The sequence below is a fragment of the Periophthalmus magnuspinnatus genome, chromosome 8 (assembly GCF_009829125.3).
Source record: "Periophthalmus magnuspinnatus isolate fPerMag1 chromosome 8, fPerMag1.2.pri, whole genome shotgun sequence".
NCBI classification, from domain to species: domain Eukaryota; kingdom Metazoa; phylum Chordata; class Actinopteri; order Gobiiformes; family Gobiidae; genus Periophthalmus; species Periophthalmus magnuspinnatus.
This window is the reverse complement of record NC_047133.1, coordinates 4,524,459-4,551,432: the sequence shown is the minus strand read 5'-3', so window position 1 is coordinate 4,551,432 and position 26,974 is coordinate 4,524,459. Positions and strand designations below refer to the sequence as shown.

Genomic DNA, 26,974 nt, shown 5'->3' with positions numbered 1-26,974 from the left:
TTATCCTGCGTTTGTGTCCAGTAGATTAGACGACTGTAACGTCCTGCTCACTGGCCTCTCCAAACGAGCCTTAACACAGAACAGAACATCCAGAACACTGCTGCTCAGGTCCTGACTAGAACCAGGAAGTATGAGCACATAAGTCCTGTGCTCAGGTCTCTGCACTGGCTCCTGTAGCTCAAAGAATAGACTTTAAAGCAGCTCTGCTTGTGTATAAGTCTCTCCATGGCCTAGGTCCAAAGTACATCTCCGACATGTTGGTGCCACATGAACCATCTCGCAATTTGAGGACTTCAGGGACCGGCCTCCTGCTGGTGCCCAGAGTCAGGACTAAACATGGAGAATCAGCATTTCAGTTTTATGCAGCTAAAACTTGGAACAGTCTTCCTGAAGATGTGAGACAGGCATCTACTTTGACAATGTTTAAATCCAGGCTCAAAACGGTTCTGTTTAGCTGTGCATACGACTGAAAGGTTTTCATTCTGCACTCTTCTCCTGTAATTTTATGATGACAAAAGAAACATGGACTGATGGACTTTTATTAGACATAGTAAAGTGACAGGAAAGTATTTGAGAAGTGACAGGAAAGTTTTTTTGTAAAGTAATGGAAAGACAGTGACAGACAAGACAGTGTTTAAAGAGTGAGAGAGAGTTTTTAAAGCCTTTAATTCTGTTATTTATGTATTGCAGCTCATGTTTTGTACATTTACATTACTTTTTTGTGGGGTAATCCTGGTTTAGGGTTACGGTGTTGTGCAATATTATCGTTTATCGTCTATATTTTTCATCAGCAATACTGTTTATCAAACATCAAAATGTGACGGGCCTACGACACAGACTAGTATACGCCCATGAAATACAACGGAACATCCCCGTACGACGCAGATTTAAGGCCACATGATTGTTAAGTAAAAGAAAGTACTGTATTTTCCGGACTATAATTTGCACTTTTTTTCATAGTTTGGGGGTGCGACTTATACTCAGATGCGATTTATATGTGAAATATATGTTTTTTTCTTCATTATTATGTATTTTTTGGCTGGTGTGACTTATACTCCAGTGCGACTTATACTCCAGGAAATACGGTACTATGATTTAATGTTGAAAATGACATCCTATTGTCTACATAAAGTGTGTTTTTTGGTGTTTTTCAAGTGTTGAGTCTATTCCTTACTTTTGAAATCTTAATATTGTGACAAAACTATGACAGAAAACATCATAAGCGAAGAAAATGAGTGACGTCAACTTGCAGAATCTACTTCGAAGGGGTCGAACTATGGTCCAGTGGCCAAATGCAGCCCTCAGACAAACCTGTATTACTGCAACCTGAAGTAATTCTACTACTATAACCTCAACTGGTGGTTTCCAGAGACTCCCAGATTTTCCAATTGATCACACTGCACTTTCCAATACAGTTGTCCCTCACTATATCGTGGTTCAGCTTTGTCACTGTTTCACTTATTTTTTTAAAGTGCAATTTCACATGTTTTTCACAGCGTCTGAACGTGCATTGTGATCTGCGTCCTGATTGGCTGTTGGACTGTAGACCATTGTCCATCAGTCTCCTCCGTGCCGTGTCTCCTGTTCAGTACAGAATGTGTTCAGACAAATTTACATAAACGTTGGATCGCAGTGTGACTCTGAAGTGCTGTATCTTTGCACGATGTCGACGAAACGTTCTGCACCGACAAAGACGCCTACGAAGGTTTGAACTTTGAGAGAGTTTAAACGAGAGAAATGTGAGAAAATGTTAACGCCTGTGTGAGAAAAGTGTATAAAGTGTGTGGTGAGGGGTTTTACAGACAAAAACATAGAGAATAACTGTAAAAATAAAGCTGATACTTCAGAGATTTCGCTTATTGCGGGTTATTTTTAGAACGTAACCCCCACGATAAACGAGGGACCACTGTACATCCAAAATATCCATATTCAGACTAGACCCTTGAGCTTTTTTTCTCAATTAATTTTAGCTTCCACTCGTCTGTATTGGATCTCACATCACAGGCCTAATGTAAACCAAGAAACAAAAATTGAAAACGCTTTTTTTTTTCAACGTAATCTTCATTTGTGGACCTGTTTGGACGCCTCCGCTCCAGCTGAAACTGCTTTCCTTATGTATGCTGCTGAATCAAATATCCAAACGATTTCAATATAAATTTCCATGCAACAGCCAGTGCCATTTCAATTCCAATTTATTCATCCAAAATTTGCACTTTTCTCCAAACTGCAAACTGCTTTTACTGCCTCAGGATTGGCTGAACAAAGTCAAGTCAAGCTCAGCGCACGAGTTTGATTCAAATTGGATTAATCGCGGCTCTATAAAAACAAATAGTCATAAAAAACAGGTGGATGGTTATTTGGAAAATATGCTAAATTGGAATATTGAGTATATAAATTCAAACTGTGATGAAAACAGAGATTTGCTACTAAATCGTAAATTCTGTAGCTGGTTTATAGTTTGCTGTAAAAAGCCCAAACTGGAACGTTACCAAGCGTGATTTGCTGATTCGAGGTACAGTTACAGGTCACGTGTCAGTAAGGATAAGTTTTTCATCGCAAATCCACTGAGCTAACGGAGAAAAAAGGAGGAAAACGGAGCATCCAGGGACATTGTGTCAAAAAAATTAAAATAATGAGGTCGTGAAACTTGTCTAGGGTCAATATTTCGAAAAAAAATCCTCGAAAGTCCATGTAAACAGTCATATAAAATGTGAATAAAGTGAATATTTATGCATCTTTCCTGGTGGATGGTCTGACAGCGGCTTGTCTCCATGGAGATGTTCCACAGAAAGGCATTAAAGTTATACAACATAGTAGCTATATGTTGTTATGGCTAACTCTTTGCGTGCTAACATGTTTTAACGCATTTGTTCTGTAATTGCACCAGATTTTACTGTCTTGGAAACATGAAAACAAATCATTTTAAAGAGTTTGCAGCTGTTCAAACTTATTCCGCACTTTCCTAGCATCCTAATTATTTACAGTGATGAGTTTATAAGCTATCTTCACAACTTCCAGAGGCCAGAGCGGTAACTAGCATGTGCACAAGTGTTAATTTACTGGTTTGTGGATGAAAAAAACACTTTATAATTAGATGCAGACAGAGCACAGGACTCATTTTTATACATCTGTACTGGGACAAAACAAATGAAACTTTATTAAAGGGTCTATTTTCTGATCTGTGTTATAACGTTCTTTCCTCATCGTAAACGTAGCTCTGTTTTGTTTCACATTTTTTACGCGCAAATCCTGCATATTTAGGCTCAGTTCTTCTTTCAAACATCTTCACTAGAATTATTTGGGTCGTTTCAGTCCTGGAATTGCTAATCTCTAATGAACTAAAGGTAAAAATGAGCTGTTAACGTGAAAACTACCGATTCGTGACATCATAAGGTGGAACAGAGCATTTTGAGCTTGACAGACAATAATCAAGCGTCAGTCAAATGTGTGAATGAAACAAAACACAAGCCCAGGTCTGTTTTTGAGGAGATAACAGCAGCATAACATGTCTTAAAGCTCATAAGTGTCGTTTTTTGTGTAATATATGACCTTTAAATGAAAGATGCTTACTGTGCAATGTTCCCAAATATTGTTCGTGTTCACATTTCTGAATATTTTGACTGCCGGTACTGACTTGTGCTTCTTGAGTGTGAGGCTCATATGCTTCTTCATCTGCTTGAGGCCGTGGTAGTCTGTGTAGACAAGGTCAAAGGGCAGAGGTCCAGTGACGGGGCAGTTTCCATGACCGGGGGGTGCACCCAAAAACCTAAAACACACAAACAGAACAGCTGGATTTACACGTCTTATGGAGACATTACAACGACAGACACTGATCCCAACTTTTAAAATAGTACAACTCGTCTAACCTTAATCTATACCTTAAACTTAAAGGCGCTGTCCCTGATTTTTATCGCCTTGCAAATGTAAATAACACAATTAGTTCATTTTAAACAGTTTGCAGTGGTCCAAAGTTATTTCGAACATCCTAATATTCACCGTGAACTTTCAGAGACCAGTACAAACCGAGCACTTCCTGATGATTTGACAATAAAATGCTTCGTAAGAAGATGTAGAAAGTGTCCAACAGATTTATTATTATGACCTCAAGAGCTGCTTATGCAATATATCTGTACTGGAACAAGACAAATTTAGCAAAAACACATGGAAAGAAACTGGATTCAGGGAGTTTAACTCATTATAAGCCACATCTGAACTTTATTATTAGATCAACAACATAATTTAAAGGATTTACATCATGGGAACCTGAATTTTGTTCCCATGAGTGTGAGATTTTAGTCCTCCACAGTGTGACAAATACTCATCTACAATAAAAATGTGTAATACCATAATGTTTAAATGATACTTGTTTTGTTTCGGTCCTGGTTTGATCCTGAGGTGGACATGGTTTGGTCCGGCTCAAATCCTTGTTTAGTCCCGATTTAGTCCCTAATTTGATGTTACGTGTCAACACAACTCACAACTTCGTCAGGTTGTTTGTAAAAATGAGCACTTAAAATGAGCGCGGTGTGAAATCAGCCGAGCTTGTAAAGATTACAGAGGAAAAACAGGACCGGAGTGTGGAGCGGCATTTTCAATAGTACGCCCCCTGACCCGAGCCTCTCTGATACCATCTCCACAAACGGCAGGGAAGAAAGAAAGAGCCAATTGATTTTAGTTGTATTTAGAGAGCTGTGTGTGCTTCTATAGGGGATGCAGACGCCGCATGTGGGAGTGAAGGTAAACACTGAATAGAGCTGAGAATGGCCACGTATTCACCAACGGCAACACAAAAGGCTCAAAAGACACACACATGGTCACTCAGAACTACTCGAACCACAAAAGGCTCAAAAGACACACACATGCTCACTCAGAACTACTCAAACCACTTTTTACCAGGCGCACAACTGGCTTTTAACTCATTGAATATGGTTAAAGTTGGTTAAAAGCGGCACTATGTAACATTTCTGGTGAAGGGGCAGTCACTTGCTTGTCTCTGTAGCGTTAAACTTGGAGGATACAGCAATTTACAGGTCAGATCAGTGGAGACGTGACCCCGCTAACAGTAAGAATGCATGCGTATTTTAAGTATTTGCTGCTCAACCTTAAAATATAGAAAGGTTTCCAGACTGATCAATGTTCAGGAGAGCTGGTTCACTCAGACATATTTGTTGTCTTTGAAGCCGCATCCTGTTCTAATAATAGTTCTTAAGCACACAATCATAAATATAATAAAAGAGATCTGTTAAGTATATAAATAAAAGAATACATCTACATTTAGAAGTAATTAGTTGCATACAGACACTGCTTAACACAATAAACAAACACATAAACAAACATGTGTCATTCATGTAGATATTTTACTGCACATCCATGAATCTGCTGTGTGACATTTTCCATATACAGTGTTGCATTTAGCACCTTTTGAGCACTTTGGCCTTTCTTGACAAATCCTTGGAAATATAAAGTGCAAATAAAAAGCCTCTTTTGTACAGCCTGCTTTCAGAAGAAGTCTGAAAGCACAAAAAGTTATATATATAAAAAAAAAGACAACTTATGATCACCTTTGTCACCTGTTTTGTAGAAAAAAACAACTCCAAAACAATAGTACTTTTAGCAGAAAAAGTCCAGGTATTTTATGCCAATCAACATCCCAGTCTGTGCCAGGTGCTTTGGGTGAAAAAGGATTAAACGGTAACTAAAAGTAAAAAAAAAAAATTTCAACAACAAGAATTAGGAAATGAATCACTCAAGTCAAGTGTGATGATGTAAAAAATATCTGAAGTCGTAGTTTATTGTAATCAAATAAAATGGGTCAAATACTGAGGGGGGACTCAGAGTGTCATTATCAAATAAAACATGTTTTCAGCAAATAAAACATTTTCAAAACAATAACAAGTAACATGGTGATCTAAATACATGGTGTGTTAGCAATTAATACCCCATAGAAGTAAAATACTCCCTCTTTAATAATTAGTATTAATAATGAATATTAATTTGGGCTGCAATTAATGCTTTAAATTTATATATATATGCATGCATATACACTCACCTAAAGGATTATTACGAACACCTGTTCATTTTCTCCTTAATGCAATTATCTAATCAACCAATCACATGGCAGTTGCTTCAATGCATTTAGGGGTGTGGTCCTGGTCAAGACAATCTCCTGAACTCCAAACTGAATGTCAGAATGGGAAAGAAAGGTGATTTAAGCAATTTTGAGCGTGGCATGGTTGTTGGTGCCAGACGGGCCAGTCTGAGTATTTCACAATCTGCTCAGTTACTGTGATTTTCACGCACAACCATTTCTAGGGTTTACACAGAATGGTGTGAAAAGGGAAAAACATCCAGTATGCGGCAGTCCTGTGGGCAAAAATGCCTTGTTGATGCTAGAGGTCAGAGGAGAATGGGCCGAGTGATTCAAGCTGATAGAAGAGCAACGTTGACTGAAATAACCACTCGTTACAACCAAGGAATGCAGCAAAGCATTTGTGAAGCCACAACACGCACAACCTTGAGGCGAATGGGCTACAACAGCAGAAGACCCCACCGGGTACCACTCGTCTCCACTACAAATAGGAAAAAGAGGCTACAATTTGCACGAGCTCACCAAAACTGGACAGTTGAAGACTGGAAAAATGTTGCCTGGTCTGATGAGTCTCGATTTCTGTTGAGACATTCAAATGGTAGAGTCAGAATTTGGCGTAAACAGAATGAGAACATGGATCCATCATGCCTTGTTCCCACTGTGCAGGCTGGTGGTGGTGTAATGGTGTGGGGGATGTTTTCTTGGCACATTTTAGGTCCCTTAGAGCCAACTGGGCATCGTTTAAATGCCACGGGCGACTTGAACATTGTTTCTGACCATGTCCATCCCTTCATGACCACCATGTACCATCCTCTGATGGCTACTTCCAGCAGGATAATGCACCATGTCATAAAGCTCCAATCATTTCAAATTGGTTTCTTGAACATGACAATGAGTTCACTGTACTACAATGGCCCCCACAGTCACCAGATCCTATCAATATGGGCCAACATTTCTAAAGAATGCTTTCAGCACCTTGTTGAATCAATGCCATGTAGAATTAAGGCAGTTCTGAAGGCGAAAGGGGGTCAAACACCGTATTAGTGTGGTGTTCCTAATAATCCTTCAGGTGAGTAATGGTAAATGGTAAATTGTGCCAAAATCTTGTGTCTTGTCTTCTGTTTTGTGCTTTAAGCCTCAGTCACAAGCCCTATTGTTTATGTTACTTACTCTATGTGATAGTAAGTAAGTAAGTATTTCATTTGATTTTTTTAAGCATATCTTTTTAACTTTGTGCATGCCCTTATTTGTATTTGTATTTATTCAGTGTGTTTATATTGCACTTTTTCACCGTATCAAGTTCCTAGTTTGTGAACTGTGTTCACAGACTATGGCAATAAAAGTCTTCTGATTCTGATTCTGATTATGTACATTAATAAACACAATTCTAATTCTAATCATTTTAATTCTCCATGACAATGTCATGTACATGACGTCATTTCCGCTGCTTGTCCGCCATCTTCTGACCAAATTTCAGATCACACGATACAACTGTACTCTCCTGAGCAAAGCAGCACACGTTTGACAAACTCTACAACACTTTTAGAGAATGGAAGATCTCAAAATTTTCAACCGTGGAAATATTCACCGGACTACGGTAAGAACAAGACCATTTCAAGCCCAAGACTGAGCTGACACAAGACACCGCACCCATAAATACCTCAGCAAAACAGTGAACACGTCAACTAAGTAACGTGACTTCTATTTATGGTTTAAGAAAGTATAAAATGAGTCCCACAACACGTGACTGTGTAAATGTTTCACGTATGCTATGCTGAACTGGAAAGAGCTGAGGTTTACCATTGCATTGTTTTTATTTACACTAGTTTCACTTCCGGCCTTGTTTAGATCTCTTCACAAAGAGGAAGAGTCGCCATATTGGATGTATATGAGCCCGATCTACTCCTAGGTTTTTCATCCAAATGAGCTCAAACTCCAGATACCTCATCTACAGATACTGATTATCAATAATCATTCACATTTTGGTGATATGAATTATGTTTTTTGTGTAGCACGCCGTCAGATTAATTTCCTCTTTATTTGATTTCCGCTCATGGCGACAGAGCAGGCACATGATCACGTGGCCAGTGGCGTCTGTAGCATAAAATATCCAACATTGTCAGAATGGCACGAAACTTGGCTAATACATTCCATACCTCAGAAAATGTAAAAAAAAAGTTAATTAGACCACAGATGTATTATGCACAAGGATGCTGGTTCAAAGCCACATACACCACCAGTATAATGCATATAAGTGCTTTGCTGATAGAGCTCAAAATGTAACCACGGGTGCAGAATTGAAACAAGAACAAAACTATGACGGCCCTATGATGGCCACTTGCAGCTTTAATTCAATTTGAGGATAGTTCTGGTTTCATGTTGAATTAGTCCTAGTTTAATTGTGAAAAATCTTCCCCTCAAGAAAATAATGTTAGCCCTGCCTTAACCTATATATTAAGTACCTGATACTTACCTGATAGGAGTAGTACTAGTGATACATACAAACTATTTTAAATACGATTTGATGAGCTCAGACTGTGGCCTTTGTACTACAGTTGTGTTGTATCATTACTAAACTGCTCATATATATATATATATATATATATATATATATATATATATATATATATATATATATATATATATATATATATATATATGGTAAACTGTGCCAAAATCTTGTGTCTTGTCTTCTGTTTTGTGCTTTAAGCCTCAGTCACAAGCCCTGTCTATGTTATTATGAACATTAATACACACACAATTCTACACAATTCTACACAATTCTACACAAAAAACACAATTCTAATCATTTTAATTCTCCATGACAATGTCACATCCATGACGTAAGAATATCATTTTCGCCGCATGTCCGCCATCTTCTGACCAAATTTCAGATCACACGATACAACTGTACACTCCTGAGCAAAGCAGCACACTTTTGACAAACTCTACAACACTTTTAGAGAATGGAAGATCTCAAAATTTTCAACCGTGGAAATATTCACCGGACTACGGTAAGAACAAGACCATTTCAAGCCCAAGACTGAGCTGACACAAGACACCGCACCCATAACAGGGACGTGCGGTCAGGGGAGGCAGGGGAGGCAGAGCCTCACCTGTCATCATGACAAGTAAAAAAAATAAATAATTATAACATCAAATTTATATTAATATTTGTCTACTGATTTTTATGTACAACTCATTTCGAACATTTTTTATTGTCAAAATCGCCGAATTTCCCTATTACCTGTTTAAATACAGTGATGAAACGAGAGGTGCGGCAGCAACGAGTCAAGCCTCACCTCTGAATGCGCCATCCATTACAAACTGGGTTGATACATGCAATTGGCCCGTGCTGCTTGCCATATATCTGCATGTTTCCAATATAATGTTTGCAGATACGTTTATTTGACCTGATTTTCCACTCTGGCTAATGTCTTTATTAACCATTAAAGTTTAATGTTTGTTAGTGACATATTTGGTTTTGCTGATGGAAAATAAAACCGCGGTGAAAAGGCGCAGGGTGAGGCAGATAGTTCTCTGCCGCACTGAAGAGGGCGTACGTGAGCCAACGGGTACGTGTGCTGTTCTTCTACGCAGAGGCGCCAGGCCCAGGCGAGTCAAGTGCGATCCGTTTTATATTTGGCTAGCTACGCCGGACTGCCAAAATGGAAGAGGATTATATATCGAAGCTTAAAAATTTCTCAAAACTGGACTTTCAGTCAAAAGTGGACGTGATTAACACGGGTAGACCAACACCGGAGCTAAAAGGTTTGCTTCAAACTTCGGGACAGAAGATAACGCGCTCTTTTCAAACGGAGTGGTACACCCGAAAAGAGTGGCTGTGGCTGTCCTTCGAAAAAACGTCTTTACTGCTTCCCCTGCCTTCTGTAATCAACTTGTGACAATGTCTGGACTAACACGGGATATTGTGACATGAAAAATTACCACGAAGCCTCAGCAAACATGAGAGATCGACCACTCACATCCAAAGCCAAATTGCTTTAAAAACTTTTGGAAACTCAAGGATCGATTTGGCTTTAAACGAACAGCGGAGGCTCAACGTTAGCATCCACAATGCCAAGGTAAAGGAAAACCGGCAGATTTTATGTTGAAATTCTCAATTCTCATTTGATCTCGGTTCAGGTTGGGGCTGATCAGTTTTTTTCCCACGAAATGCAGGTTGAAATAATGCTGCTTATTATGAATATTATTTCTGTGCATCGTGTCGAGGCGGGTTCGAAAAATAGAGGCAGCTGCGCGGGGCGGGTAATATTTTGCCGTACATGCGGGGCCCCCGCGGGTTGAAAATATCCTGACCCGAGCATCACTACAACACAGGGAGGGTGTAGAGCAAATGCACGTTTTTTTACCTTTACATATCTGTAATATGTACCGTGTGTGTGCGTGCGTGTTTTGTGAAGAATGCTGATGAGATATGAAATACCCAGCAGCCAATTCAATAAGCGACCCTTTTTGGTTTATATATTTGTAAATCTGACACTAAAGGAGTCAGTGCCTCACCAACCATGAACCTCACCGCACGTCACTGACCCATAAATACCTCAGCAAAACAGTGAACACGTCAACTAAGTAACGTGACTTCTATTTATGGATTAAGAAAGTATAAAATGAGTCCCACAACACGTGACTGTGTAAATGTTTTACGTATGCTATGCTGAACTGGAAAGAGCTGAGGTTTACCATTGCATTGTTTTTATTTACACTAGTTTCACTTCCGGCCTTGTTTAGATCTCTTCACAAAGAGGAAGAGTCGCCATATTGGATGTATATGAGCCCGATCTACTCCTAGGTTTTTCATCCAAATGAGCTCAAACTCCAGATACCTCATCTACAGATGCTGATTATCAATAATCATTCACATTTTGGTGATATGAATTATGTTTTTTGTGTAGCACGCCGTCAGATTAATTTCCTCTTTATTTGATTTCCGCTCATGGCGACAGAGCAGGCACATGATCACGTGGCCAGTGGCGTCTGTAGCATAAAATATCCAACATTGTCAGAATGGCACGAAACTTGGCTAATACATTCCATACCTCAGAAAATGTAAAAAAAAAGTTAATTAGACCACAGATGTATTATGCACAAGGATGCTGGTTCAAAGCCACATACACCACCAGTATAATGCATATAAGTGCTTTGCTGATAGAGCTCAAAATGTAACCACGGGTGCAGAATTGAAACAAGAACAAAACTATGACGGCCCTATGATGGCCACTTGCAGCTTTAATTCAATTTGAGGATAGTTCTGGTTTCATGTTGAATTAGTCCTAGTTTAATTGTGAAAAATCTTCCCCTCAAGAAAATTATGTTAGCCCTGCCTTAACCTATATATTAAGTACCTGATACTTACCTGATAGGAGTAGTACTAGTGATACACACAAACTATTTTAAATACGATTTGATGAGCTCAGACTGTGGCCTTTGTACTACAGTTGTGTTGTACCATTACTAAACTGCTCATATGTATAAAAAATATGTATTAAAATGTCTTTTTAGGATGCCATGGACAGGTTCATGATCCCAATTCCTCGGGATCCTAATGAACTCCACGAGTACATGATAACTTGGATCGATCTATGTGCACGGATCGACAAATGGAGACAATATTACAATCTGACTGATGTTGTGATGGTAAGAATATATTAAGTACAGTTAAGAAAATATGTCATGCAGGCTCTATTTTGAACAAAATTGTGGTTTAAATATGTGAAGTCCTAGTAAATAGTAGAAGTAGTGGTGCAGTTAGTTGTAGTAGCAGCAGTTTGAACAACTTTTAAGGAGCACTTTGAAACTTTTCTGGTGGGGGGTCAGCTACGTGGCTGCCCCCAAGAAGATGCTGTTAACAACTCAATGGGAAAGCAGAAGGTGGACCCTCCACAAAAATTACAAATATATGTTTAATGTTCTAACAAAGAAATGTTACTGATTTTGCAGATACATCCAGACGAGTTAGAGGTCGTCCCTGATCATGTGTTCACTGACTTGATCAGATATGTGCCCAAACTCAAATCTCAGTGGGAACGTCAGGAAATGGATGACCTGGTAAACAGCTTTGCAGGTCTGTCCATCTCTGAGCCTCAGAAACCACAGGACAGCTTTGGGATTCTGAGCTACTTGGAGAGTATGGTAAGGACAACGTCCTCCCAGTCAAACAGAAACAAACGAACAATACAGACTACAGATCGGTCTGAAAGACATCGATACATGACAATCCAGTCCAGGGTCCAAGATGTGTGGTAGTTCAAGTCCAAAGTGGCTGCCCATTTGAGTCTATTTGACACTTAAGTCCGATTGCTTCCAGTGGCTTCTTCTATTTGTCTATGAAGAGCTGAGAGTTTCCATCAATATAATGTCCAAGTTTGATCATAGTCAAGAGGTCAGACATCAGTGACTTCCACAAGGAAACAGAGGGAGGATCATCACCACTTTACCATAATACTCTTCCTAGTCATCATTAAAAATGACTGAACAATATGCTCATTTTGTGCCAGTGAAGGTGGAATATGTCCCAGTAAACACATCACTGGGTTTCCTACTGCCTGCTGACCTACGGCTTTACTAATATTGGCACAGACCTTATTCCAAAATGTTTGAATATGAACACATTCACATAAGCAATGGTACCTATCACTTTAGATTTTTAATAATTGAATCTTATGTAAAACTCTGAATTCTTTGTGCCACAGAAAACAGACCAGTCACAGTCCTCAGGCGTGGACAGCCCAGTAGAGCAGTCACACTCGAGACCAGACCAGGGCATTCTCACAAAAGTCCCTTACTACCTCCTCCATGGTACTTTACAATGGGTTAACATGCATCTAAGGAAAGAAGAGGAAAGGAAAGTGGATAAGCTCATCAAAATATTTGAACATCTGTCCATTTCTGAGCCACAAAAACCAGAGGAGAGATCTGGGATTCTAGACTACTTGAACAGCATGGTAAGGATTTTGAATTATACCAAATGGATTGCATAAGTAGCAAGAGTGATAAAACACTGCATGTGAGCTGAATCACATTTAAAACTCTGAAATCTTTGTCCCATAGGAATGTGACTAATGAAAAAAAAACTCCTGGAATGTGGACAGACCTGTACAGGATAATTAAAGTTGTACCTCAGATCCAGCGCTCAAACTGAAGACGACTGAGAAACCAGAGCAGGGTGTTCGAACACAAGTCCCTCACTGCCTCCTCTGTTCTTCTGCACAATATAATGACACATTTGTAAGAAAAAAGAGGAGAGGAAACTGGATGCTCTGGTCCAAAGCTTTGACCGACTGCTGATCTCTGAGCCGGACCCAGAGGAGAGGTCCATGAGCTCAGAGCCACACTACTACTTTTAGACAACTTCTTCTTTCAACAAAAAATTGGAAGTGGATTTTGTTTGTTCCAGCCAGCATTTTTCAAAAGACTTCCTGATTTCTGTGCGTGTACATGTGTGTGCGTGCGTGTACATGTGTGTGCGGGTGTGTACATGTGTGTGCGTGTGTGTACGTGTGTGTGTGCATGTATCACATCATAGGTAATAAAATCTGTAGACACTTCCGCACTCACATTTGTCCCTATAAGTGTAGAACAATCTCAGTAACACATTTTGAAGCAAGGTATACTGATATAGAGAAATCCTGTGATAAACAATAATACTGAAACTACCAGTACTTTAAGCCACATACAAAAAACATTTCTAAATAGACGGTGTCATTGAAAAGGCCTGAGCTGTAACAAATAACAGAATGAACTGATAATTAGCCATAAGACACATGTATTCAACCTTTTACAGATTAAATCTGATCCTACAGCAACTAAAACACCCCAAGTCTCCCCACTTTTGCAAATAAAATGTACACATAATAAATACTGAGCCCCAAAACATATTGTTCCAGCTTTCATATACTGAACGATAAGCTGATAGAGTAATTATCGTACATAAAGGTCAGTCTGTCTCTTCACAGTAGGTCATACACCTGTTAGACTTAGTGCTGGGCGATATGGAAAAAAATCACATATCACGGTATGGATTATTTTATATCACGATATACCACAATACTGTATGTTTTCAGTTATTCTCTGAAAAGTTTTGTAAATGCTGGTGTGAGAGCTTTAAGAGCAGGAGTGTCAAACTCAAATTCATGCAGGACAAAAACTAAAAACTAGGACTAAGTCGAGGATCAAACTAAATATTTACTGAAACATTGCATGTTTATCAGGAGGGGTGGATTAAATTTGAGTGAGGCGACAGGTAGCAGATGCTAATGTCAACAGAAGTGGTGGGGCTGGCACCAATGTATTTGAAAAGCATTCTGGGATTTGTAGTATTAGCAGTGCACGTGCTATACTAGCGCGGCGGCCGGAGGGGCAGCTCTAATACATGTTTGATATGATCTTGAGCGCCAAATATAATTATATCGAGGGCCAGATTTGGCCCACGGGCCAGAGTCTGGCATGTCTGTTTTAGACCGTTCTGTGATGAAATAAAACGAATATGTATGTAATGTAATAACATATTTTGACAGCAATTTTATTTTTATCATCATGTATCACTTAAATGATTTATGGATTGATTTAATAATTGGATACTGTGGGCAACTAGTATCACAATTCATTCTTTACCATGACAGGCAAAATAATAAATAAAATGGAGAGAATAAGTTGTTTGTTGTTGTAAATGTTTTGTACAAAGGCTCATCAAACATAACACAGGAGAAACAAACTCATTTCAATTCACTAATATTTTTGTTGCTTCTATAATATTCTCATTGCAATATTACATAGACATTTTTAGATTGTTTTACTCTTACCAGAGTCTGTAGACGGTGACCAAAGCTTTGTATCCGTTCTCACTCAGGCCTTTATAAACGTAAGATGATGTGGCACATGTGTGTTAATGATGCTGGGATGTTTTAATCCCATGTCTTGTGCTTTATTTTCTGGGGGCTGTAGTTTTTCTTTTCACAACTTGCCCCCACTGTTCCACTGTTCCACAACTCTTATTTTCTGATTCTTCTTCATTCCTTTTCGTGGTCCTTCTTTAGGTGATAGAAGAGGTTTGTTTTGTGTCATCGCTGGAAAGGACTTGCAGCAGTTTGCAGTTGTCCGTCTTCTGCTCTGTGTCGGATTCTTGAACCCAGAATATAACCAAGACACAGATGAACCTCCTCTTTACTATAAAAGTGCTTCTTCTTGGGCTGCCCGTGTAGCTTTCTGTCTGCAGCGACTCTGGGCACAAAACCTCCACCTGTTGCACATCCATCGTTGCACGCTCATAGTGATGTGTCCAGCAGCCCTGACGTGCACGTGTCTCATAGAGCGCGGCCCCGTGTCGATGCGCGTGCAGCGTTAAGAAAAAGTCACGTGACCGACGGCCAAACTGTGTTTAAAAGGTACAGTACCTGCATCACCGTGAAAAGAAGAAAATCACCCTTCCAAAGATAAAAAAAGACCTTCCCCGTCTACATCAACAAAATGGAGCCCGAGAGAAAAAACATTCCGTTGTTGTGGGATCATTTTGATCTTTTAACAGCAAATAAGCTAACTTATCCATTCCATCTATCAGAATAAAAAAAAAACCAAACCACAAAACACACACACACACAGCAATGTGACCATGTGACTCTCAGTATAAATTTGTATTTCATTTTATGCACACTAAATGTCACATCTGTTCAACAGGTCTGTAATATCTATAAAATAAATCAATACAATCATATCAATAAAAGCACCTCCTCAGTGCTAAAGCATTACACAGCAAAGCATGAAAATGTGGAGGTGACAAATACACCCAAAATGAAGGTATACAGACACTGAACAGCTTCCTCATGGGTGCTACATTAATATCTGTTTTATTATTTTATTATTTTTGAACATCAAGCATCTAGGACCAGGCAGTCCTGAATGTTATAAAGGAATGTGACACACATTAATATGTTCACATAGTGTTTTGTGTGTGTGTGTGTGTGTGTGTGTAATGGTAAAGTTCCATTTCAGAAAATAGCTTTTGTTGTAATTACACCCTCACGCCAGTCGGTGGCGCTTTGTTCTGTGAGACGGTTTTGTGGGGTCAGAGGTCATTCTTCTCCAATATGGCAGAAGCAGCAAAGAGAAAACTTCACTGTTGTCTGTCTCATCATTTCCCTGTGTTTTACAGGAACATTTAATCTGCCCAACAGGCCCAGAACCTGGATCAGTTACACCAACCCCTCAGCAGTGTGGAGAGTGAGGGGTTCAGGGAGCTGATTCACCGTGACCCATCATACGTTTTGCCAACCAGAAAGGTTTGTCTAGAAAATGTAGCTGATATTTCTCATGTAATATTTAATTGAAGTATGGTGCTTAACAAATTTATCACACCATCACCTGACTTTTTATATACCTACATACAGTGTTATTAACTTCCTAAATAGAAAAAAAAAAAGTTTCAATTTTCAAATATCATGCCTGAATAATTTTTGTCCAGTGTGTCAGTTCACATTTGGTTATAAAAACTGAATTTCAAATTGGCAAAATACAGAACTTCATAATGCTGGATGTTTTCTTGCTTTAATGACAGGTGGTCTAATACATTTGTTAAGCCCTGTATATTGATTTGATTTAGTTTCGTTTTCAGACTGTCAAAGAAATGAGGGCAAAAAACATGCAGAGGAACTGAAACGAGTAAAAATGGAAGTACAGCAAACTGTGGTAGTGAGTATAACAGCTGACATGTGGACCATTGAACATGGAGGCTTACTTGGCTCTTACCTGTCACTACATTAATGATAATATGCAGTTGTGTACATCTGTGTTGGGAGTGAAACACTTTCCACAAAGTCACACTGCTGACAATTTGGCCCAATTCAAAAGGTGCATAGTGGATGACTGGGCCATAACAAATAAGGTAAGGTGTGTTGTGACCAATGTAGCACCAAATATGAGTGCAGCAACAAGAACTCTCCAAATTCGGCATTCAGTTTGCATTTTGCTTGTGTGCAATACACAAGCAAAATTTAATAGTTAAGAAATCATGTTATCAAATCTCTGAACTTTCATCCATCAGACTCATCCAGACAAATCGTATCCTCCTTCCGATCCAGCACCACAGCCAAAGAAAAGCTTGGTCATGTGCAGCAACAGATGGGACGGCCCGCCCTGAAACTTATCAACGAGGTACGTAGGAACAGCACATATCAGATTCACAGCTACATGATGAGAAAGAACCAGTGTGGGTATCTCTCGCCTCTCTTCAAACAGACTTGACTCCATTTACGGCTGATGAGTTTAACATCTTAAGAGAAGCACTTCTTGTGCTGGCCCCTTTCCATCAGGCCACAGTCTAGTTGTCTGAGGAGAGGAGGGTTACAAGATCAAAGGTCATCCCCATGATGAAAATACTATATTGTGCACTTGAGCGTAACTCTTCACATTTACACACAAGCAGCCACACATCTCCATGACCAACTTAGGCGTCGTGTCACAGACACGACTTCTGATCTGGAGACATTAAGTGTGTTGACCCTATCAACACTTCTAGACCTCAGATTTAAAACACTTGGATTTTGCAGTTCCTCCAAGTGCAGTGAGGCAACTAACCGACTAAAAATGGAGTGTGCTGCAGTATTTGCTCACACAACATCTGAGCCACAGCCTGGACCTTCAGAGCAGTCACCCACTTCAGGCATGTTGTTCAGTCTTATCAGCTTATTTGTGCATTTATTTTGTTGCCAGTATGTACTAATTTAGAGGGGATGACAAAAACTAAAATTCCAACGTATTTTTCATTATTTCAGATTGTGGCAGCAGTTCGATGATGAAGTTGGCAGACAATCCAACACAACAGCTGACTCCATCATTGATCCATCGCTACTTGGGACAGGGAAACTTCTCAAGATCAGAGAATCCATTAAAATACTGGGGGACGAAAACATATCCAAACCTTTTCCAGCTATCTTTGCATTTTTTATGTACCCCAGCTTCATCTGTGCCCTGTGAGCGTGTATTTTTAAAAGCTGGGGAAATAGTGTCAAAAAACGCAATCGACTGACACCAAAACATTGGAACAACTTATTTTTTTCAAGTCAATGACATTTAAATTGGTAAATTACATTCACAACACTTTCACTTTAATTTTCACATAAGATATAAAATAATGCCATACGAAATACAATAACATTATATAATATAGGTCTATTCGCCAAATGCATTTGAAGTGCCCTTTAAAGTGCCCTTTGAACGGTGCATTTAAGGTTACATTGAATAAAGGAATGTGCAGTTATTCCCAGACAATAAGAATAATAATAATAGATTATTATCATTAGAAATTATTATTGCAAACAGCGCCCTCTACTGGTGTTAAAGAGGTTTAGCCACAGATCAAATTAAACCTTGCCCAAATACCGAACAGTTAAACTATGCAATTATTTAAAAAATCAGTGTTCTGTGACTATGAATGCAAAAATGATATTGGTTTCCTCTGTCTGTTTAAACAAGGTATATTTCACCTGTCCTATAACGTTATATTTGACTATTGATATTTAAAGAGAATCATTAATTCCTTACTTTATTCAATCTAAACAGAAATAAACAGCCACGACAATGACACCTTGCCTCTTCTTCTATGAAATAATAAAGAATTAAAAATAAAACTAATTCAGCGACGTAACGTAAGCTACATAAGGAAAGTGCGCAGACAGTGTTTGAAGTACGTGTCCCATTTCAGCACAAATGCGGCTACACGAAAGAGTCCCCTTCGTTGGACGGGTACTTCGAACGGTACTTCGGACAGTACTTTGAAGGGTACTTTGAACTGTGCATGTGGTGAACTGGGACATGGCCAACATTAAGTATCATAAAGCATGTCACAAACCCGCTTGAAAATCAAAGAACATAAAGTAGCATCATGTCGCAAAACAGAGGGTTTTTTTTGCGAAAAATCTTTTTATTCTTCTTTATTTTCACTTATATAAACTTAGAGTATAAATAGTGACAAGACAACACTAATACAATCATCATATGCTATTTAATGATATATTTGCTGTAATAACTGATCAAATTAGGTTAGAAGTGACAGAAACGATAGAAGAGAAATGACACTATAGACACTTTTCTATCCCCATGAAATGATTTGTCATATCGCCCAGCACTAATTAGACTGACGCTCCTTCTTAACCTTATGCAGTCTCACAGAGTACACAGATATAATGGCATGGAGTATCTTGTCTTTTCTCTGCACAAAATTCACCAAAACTGTTTGTTTAATTGGATACATGCAAATCCAGGCAAACTTTAAGGCAAGCATAAAAGGATTAGATAGTGTTAACTCGCACCAGTGACAATTTAACAACGCTACATGAAAACACAAAACGAAACACGCACCACTAAACTCTCTGTGAATCTACACGCAGAGATTAAAGAACAGGGTACATGATATAAGATTTGAAACAAAAACTGGCACAAAGTTCAACATAAATAACTATACAGCTCAGCATATGTGGGTTTTTTGATTGGATAATTCTTTCGGAAATGTAAATCTGCCATAGAGTTCTATAAACCCCTCCACCATCTGAAATTAAATCTCTAAAATGTCAAAATTATATTGTTACAAATTCTATCCAGTCACACATTTAGAGCTCAAAATTAAAGCCCCATCATGCAACTTATAAGCCAATATTTTCGTTTTATTGCACTCAACATATGTCCTAACTATGACATATAACTTTGCATCTCCACAAACCTGACATGTCCATGGAAATGTTGTTCCTTTGGCTGTAATATCCCACACTATGGCATAAATCTTATCTATAGATAGACCGATACATGGTTTATTATTCCGCAAAGGGGGAAACGAAAATGCCATAGACTCACATACAAACTACAGGGTCAGACAAAGTGCTTGTTATAAAAATCCACAGCAGCTGATATATTCACTTAAAATGCTGTGGAGAGGAGGGTCCGAAAGAGAAACAACAGTTCGAAATTTGGGTCTCATCCTTTTGTCGTTTTGTCCTCATCCAGGCCCTGTCCCACCACTGCTGCAGCCTTTTTAATCAGCATAAAACAACACACTGGCCACAATGCTCTTATAGGAGACTTTAAGGAGGCTCCAGCTCACGTCAAAGGATCTGAGTTTCCCCAAAAAGAACAGTCTGGACTGAGCCTTTTTTTAAAACAGCATCACTGTTCCTCATTCAGTTCAGCTCACTGTCCAGATGCACTCACAGGTATTTAGAAGTTTCAACTCTTTCAATAGCTGCCCTTTTTTTTTTTAAATAAGTCAATAATTAGTTCCTATGTTTTGTCTACATGAAGCTGTACAAAGTGGGAATCACACTAGCTAATGAAGCAGCTAATTTCATTCTTTTAGGTCAGGTTTTCACCCTTGGAAATTAGGCCTAAAAGGGCAGCATCATCCAAGAATTTCTGCATATGACAAGAATCAAATCTGTGTCCATGAACGGCCGTGTGCAAAGTCAATAAAAAGGCCAATTAAACACTGCCCTGTGGAGCTCCAATGTTTGTCGACATGGTCTCAGAATATCTGTCAAGTCTCAGTTCGTTTTCACACATGTTAGTGCACTGAGACCGACCCCAGTGCACGCTAGAGATTTAGTTCTGTTTACTCCACTTTTGGGTCGGCCTTGTTCACACACACTGCGTATCATTCACCCCAAACACCACACCAGAGTCCGACTGTGGGGTTCACATCGGCCTGAGCTCTCAGAGAGAATGCTCTTTTACATGAACTAGTGACAGTGTAAAAACAAACCTAAAACCCAAGTAACTTCTACTGTAACTTAAAGCTCATTCATTTAATTGCTAAAATATGTAGTTGAATTGTGTTAAAAACAGTACAAAAATCAAAAAGCATAATGCAGATAGAGCTGCCTCTTCTCCACGGAGAATATTCCAAAGTAGGGTTTTAACTTTCTGTTTCAGTCAGACCAAGTCAAACCATTTGAATATTGATGTTTTTTTACCAGGCACACTGCTGCCTTTTCACTCTGAATACGGTTCTGGTGGAGGAGAAACTTGCTCGTCTCTGTAACATTAAACTTTGAGGACAAGCAGGTGACGCCACCAAGCAAGTTACAGGTCAGATCTGCGGAGAGGTGACCCCGCTCACAGTAAGAACGCATGCATATTTAGGTCCTTTTAAGTAATATAAATCTGTAACTGAATAAAGGCGAGATTCCAGTCATCTTCATGGACACAGCTGGTGCACTGGGTCTGTCTGTGTTTTGTTTATTCAATATTGTTGCACAGAAAAATACGTGTCTCTTTAATGGTACGAGTTTGGAATGGGAATAAAATGATGACTACTGTAATTAAATGGAGCATTCAGTTTTGTTACAGCTGCTCAACCTTAAAATATAAAAAGGTTTGTTCTTTCCAGACTGATCAATGTTCAGGAGAGCTGGTTCACTCAGACATATTTGTTGTCTTTGAAGCTGCATCCTGTTCTAATAATAGTTCTTAAGCACACAATCATAAATATAATGAAAGAGATCTGTTAAGTATATAAATAAAAGGACACAGATTTAGAAGTATTTAGTTCCATACAGACACAATAAACATATAAACAAACATGTGTCATTTATGTTTAGTCCACATCTAAGAATCTGCTGTGTGAAAACCATACATTTTTCATATAAAGTGAAGCATTATTTAGCACCTTTTGAGCACTTTGGCCTTTTCTGACAAATCCTTGGAAGTAAAAAGTGCAAATAAAAAGCTTCTTTCCAGTCTGCTTTCAGAAGAAGTATGAAAGCACAAAAAGTTCACAATTATGATCAACTTTGCCACCAGTTTTCTAGGAAAAATAACCACAAAACAATACTGGTAAAATTGGATTTGGGTGAAAAACTATTAAATGATAACTAAAAGTAAAAAAAAAAAAAACTAACTAACTAAATACTTGTTTTTTGTTTTGTTTTTTTGCAGATTTATGCAACAATATAATTAGGAAATGAATCACAGATGCCCAGTGTGATGATGTGCATAATATCATTTGAAGTAGTAGTACATCAGTAATAATCAGATAAACTGTCTATTCAATGTGCAATTTATCATCGTGGAACATTTGCGCAAACAAGTATTGAACATCGCTTAGTTTATGCCAAGCGGAGCTGAGAGGGGCCTCGGGTTAAGCAGGTGTATGTTGTGGAGGAGTCTCTGAACCCACACGTTTGGTTTAGAAGCAACCCAAAGCAAAGTACGAATAAACGTGAATGTTGTTGAATGGATGGACTTTGTAGGCTCTTAAATGTTTCATAAATGTGTCAGTGAATAATCTATCATCGGTTTAAAGCTTTGAGTTTGACTGCGTTGCTTATCATGGAGCGATGAGATGATGTGAGTCTGTTCGGATCTAGTTTGGAGGCGCTGTGCTTTGCTGCCGCTGAAGGATTGTTAGGGATTTAGGGAATTTGATGATGTCGGCTTTTAAGTTTTCATGTAAATACAACGCGGAGCAATAAAAGGATCATTAGGCAAAATGTGGAATCTTTCTGTAATTGGAAGCAGCTCCAAACGTGAGACGTGCCTCCCCTCTGCTCCGCTCCGTCGCAGACCTGAGCTGTCGATGAAAGCAGGCCTGATTCAGCTCGCTGCCCCGTCTGTGGGGTTCACGCCCGGTGTACACTGACTGCGGTGCGGTTCAGGACTCGCACAGGTAAAATCAATGCACCCTGCCACAATGACCTTGGCGGAGTCCGTGTGCGGTGTCTTTAACCCTCTGATGCAGAAATTACTAAAGCCTTGGTCAAGATTTTTTTTCTGAAGTGTTTTTATTCTTCTCAGGACATGAAACAACATTGTGAACTGCCTGTAAAAATGAATTAACTTGTGTTTTATTGTAAATATACAAACACATGCTTCTTTTTATGCTTTGAAAAACATTTCAACATTTTTTGGGGGAAATTTCAACACTGTTTAGGTGCAATGTTTAGGCCTGAATAAGAAAACCAGAGGACATTTACTTGCAGTTACACCGACTGACCACTGAATTGACCTCAATGGAGTGTGGCAGCAGAGAGCACTCTAGAGGCTGATGTGCAGCTCCACCACACAAACCAATGCATTAAAGAGAAAGTTCTGTTTTAGTAGCTGTCCACTGCAGTGACCGCTGTGCACCAGAGGGTTAATTGTACTTATTGTGCTTTACGTATCATTTCATATATTTATTTGAGAAATGTCCCTTTTCCATCAACAAAATGTGCACACTTTGTTTTCTAGGTCAGGAGTGTTCAGCAGGTCTGCATTTATCTAAATAATCCTCAGTGCATCACAACTCAATAAAACATACCGTTACTGTCATTGAATTCATTTGTCTGGCTTCTTTTCAAGTCATACACGTATTCTCTTTGTTCATTTATTTATTATTTAGAATGATTTGCGTGCCAAATTCAACTTTATTAAATGGTATGGACATGAAAACATTTTATTATTTTAATATTTGTCATTTCATTAAGTTGTTTGGCTCCTTCTCAATTAATTTATTCTCTTTAATATTGCTTAATTTTTTATTTTTTTTATTTTTTTGACACTAAATGTAAATGTTTTCCAGGTTCAAACTGAGGCAGCCAACTCCTGGTTTCCCGTTTTGTCACCTTTTTTTTTTAAGTGTTCATCCAGGTCTGCATTTATCTTAATAATCTTCACTTCATCACACTCAAATCAAATGGTATCGACACAAAACATATTGATTATGATGTGACATTTATTGTTTGTAATTGATAGTTTGGCTTTAACAATATACCACTGCTCCCTCTCATCATTTAAGTTTAATCGAATATCTTTGCTTTGTCATTTTTTACTTATTTATTTATTTATTTTTTAATGTGTTTTAGGTTGAAACTGCAGCGTCTAACTCCTCCTTTCCAGTTTTCACCCTCACATCTGTTGGGGTTTACATTTATCTTCACTTTTAGAACTGAATGTTAGGGACGTGCAAACATATTGATTATGCTGAATTGAAATGTCATTTAATAATCGGTCTGGTTTTCCTGATGTCTGCGCGTGCCAGTTTGCGTGGAAGCGTATTTATCACGTCGTAGGGAGTAAAATCTACGCACACACTCTCACATCTGTCCCTATAAGACTCAATCTATCTCTTCCTAGTCCAGATAATACACCTGTTAGACTGATGATCCTTCTTAACCTTATGCAGTCCCACAGAGCAGCGGCGGACACAATGACGGAGTATCTCGTCTTTCCTCCGCACAAAATTCACTAAAGCTGTTCGTTTAATTGGATATATGCAAATCCGGGCAAACTTTAAGGCAAGCATAAAAGGATTAGGTAGTATTAACTAGCACCGGTGACAATTTAGGAACGCTACACGAATAAAACATGCACCACTAAACTCTGAGTGAATCTACACGGGGAGATAAAAGAACAGGAGAAGTGATATAAGAGCCGAAACTGCCATTATGTGAAAAGTGTACCGTGTAACTTTTCTAGTACAGGGTCCGCCACCTTCTTGTCTCCATGGAAATATTATCGCTTAATGTTTTGGCCTGGTTTATGGTTAAAAATCTGTAATTACTGCGTGTATCAACATGAAATAAAACTGGCACAAAGTTCAACATCTTTTGTGGACCCAATCCCGAACATAAATAATTATACAGTTCAACATGTTTGGATTTTTCTTAAAAAAAAATAGAGTTATCAAGCAACTCCCGACCATCTGAAATTAAACGTCTAAAACTCAATTTCACCAAGGGCCACATCAGCAAAATGACTGTGTAACTGCGTATCTCTTAATAAACTGACATTTTAAGACAGTCATACGTTTTTATTTACCTTGTCACGGGCCACATAAAATGATGTGGCGGGTCAGATTTGGCCCCGGGGCCTTGAGTTTGACACACTCTAGAATGTCATGGTCGCAAAAAAAAATTATACTGTTACAAATTCTATCCAGTCACACATTTAGAGCTCAAAAATAAGCCGGCATTTTTGCTTTATTGCACTGAACATATGTCCTAACTCTGAGTGGGCTTGCATCTCCACAGACTTAGAAATGCTGTTCCTTTGGCTTTAATATCCCACAGTATGACATGAGCGTCATCTGTCTTCATGGAGAATATTCCGAAGTAGCATTTTAACTCTCTATTTCTATGGAATCCTGCCATTTCCAGAAAGTTACAGTGTTGATTTAAAGGCACTATCTGATTTTTAGTGTCTTAAAAACATGAAAAACAGAATAAGTTCATTTTAAAACACAGTCCAAACTTATTCCTCACTTACTTGATCCATTTCGTGCATCCTAATCATTTACCGCAATGAGTTAATAACAATAAGCGCTTTTCAGAACTCATACCCCAAGGCGGAGTTTTGCCATGACGCTAACGCTAACAACAGCTAGCATGCTTATGTGCACTTTCTAATTATCAAACAGTAAAATGCACAATAAAATGCTTTCTAATTAGATCTAGAAAACATGCAGCACTTATTTTGACCTCAACAACTCCTTCTACGACATCTCGGTGCTGGGGCAATACATATTTTGCTCAGATACACTGGAAATAATTATGTACAGACCATATTAGTAACGTTTTATTGTAAACATGGCAAAGAAATAGACCCTCTGTGAAATCCACGCATGATATTACTCCACATTAAATCATACTTTTTAACGAGAGGGCGTCAAACCACGGCGCTTTATATCTTAATGACTTTTAATGGGTTTTAGAATACAGTGCTGGCAGAGGCGCACAACAGCCATAAAAACTCGTCCAGATGAACATTAGTTATACGTCGGGGTCGTACGTTCTGCGCCTTCGAGGGATTCCGAGATTATTTCACGAGGAATAATGTCCACGGCGTTAAAGGACATGTACAGTACACAATTTGTTTACATGTATTCGTGCAAAATTTGTCTTAAGCATCTAATTATAACGTTTCTTATTGTCTGAGAACCAGGAAACGTGTGGTTAGCATGCTACTTGTTGTCTGCGTAATCCCTCAGTCGTCCAGGTCTGATCCGTAGCAAAAGGCGAACTGTCAGACATTTCGCTGCTCATCCGAGGACTGAAGTAGCGGCTTCTTGGACGAGCAGCGAAACATCTTCACTCCTACGACGATTTGTCCATTTGACAGATTTAAATGTCGCCTTTTGCTAGCGCTAGATGCCGCAGTAAAACTCCCATCTGGCCTCTGAAAGTTGTGAAAAGTGTTTATAAACTCATAGCTGTGAATAATTGGCTCTGCGTTCAACAGTAGCCGGCTAATTCCAAGCAGAGACAGTTAGCATGACTATTTCCGGCGTAATGTCTATGAAGGTTTTGCTAAGAGACACAAAAATCAATAAATTCAGACAGATCAGGAAGTGGACTGAGAGCTGTGGGTGGATGTCACTGACAACATTAAGAAAAGAAAAAGAAAAAAACTTGTCGTACGAAAACTTCTGCTTTTAGAAATACACGTCCTTCCATGTCAACACTAACGCTAACGCTAATGCTAATGCTGACTTATTAGAACGTTAAATGCAACATAACAAAATTAAATTAGTTGTAAGGACGACCCAATTATTTTTAGGTGTAGTTTATTTCAGTTTTTATTTCAGTGGCATTATTTAAACATGTATTAGCACTAGCATTAGCATTAGCATTAGCCACGACCCACAAAGATGTACGTTTGTAAACACAGAAGAGTCCTCCAGTGAAGTTTTCCTTGTATTTGTAGAGTTTTTAACATGTTGTGAGTGACATCCACCTGCAGCTCTCCGTCCACCGCCCGATCTGTCAGGATTTATTGATTTTAGCGCGATTTGGCTAAAACCTCACGGACATTACGCCGGAAATGTTCGTGCGGACTGTCCCACTGATTGGAACTAGCAAGTACCACTGCGCACGGAGACAATTAGGATGTTCAGAATGCGTGAGGAAA

At 38.9% G+C, this 26,974-nt stretch overlaps 1 protein-coding gene across 1 annotated transcript in view; it reads right to left on the bottom strand.

The window, feature by feature from the left end:
• LOC117375487 (alpha-1,6-mannosylglycoprotein 6-beta-N-acetylglucosaminyltransferase B) overlaps window positions 1-26,974 on the bottom strand; it is a 149,838-nt gene that overhangs the window by 36,876 nt on the left and 85,988 nt on the right. The window contains exon 9 of the mRNA XM_055223459.1: window positions 3,635-3,766. Within this exon, the coding sequence (XP_055079434.1) occupies window positions 3,635-3,766 (132 nt within the window). The remainder of the gene's footprint in view (window positions 1-3,634; window positions 3,767-26,974) is intronic.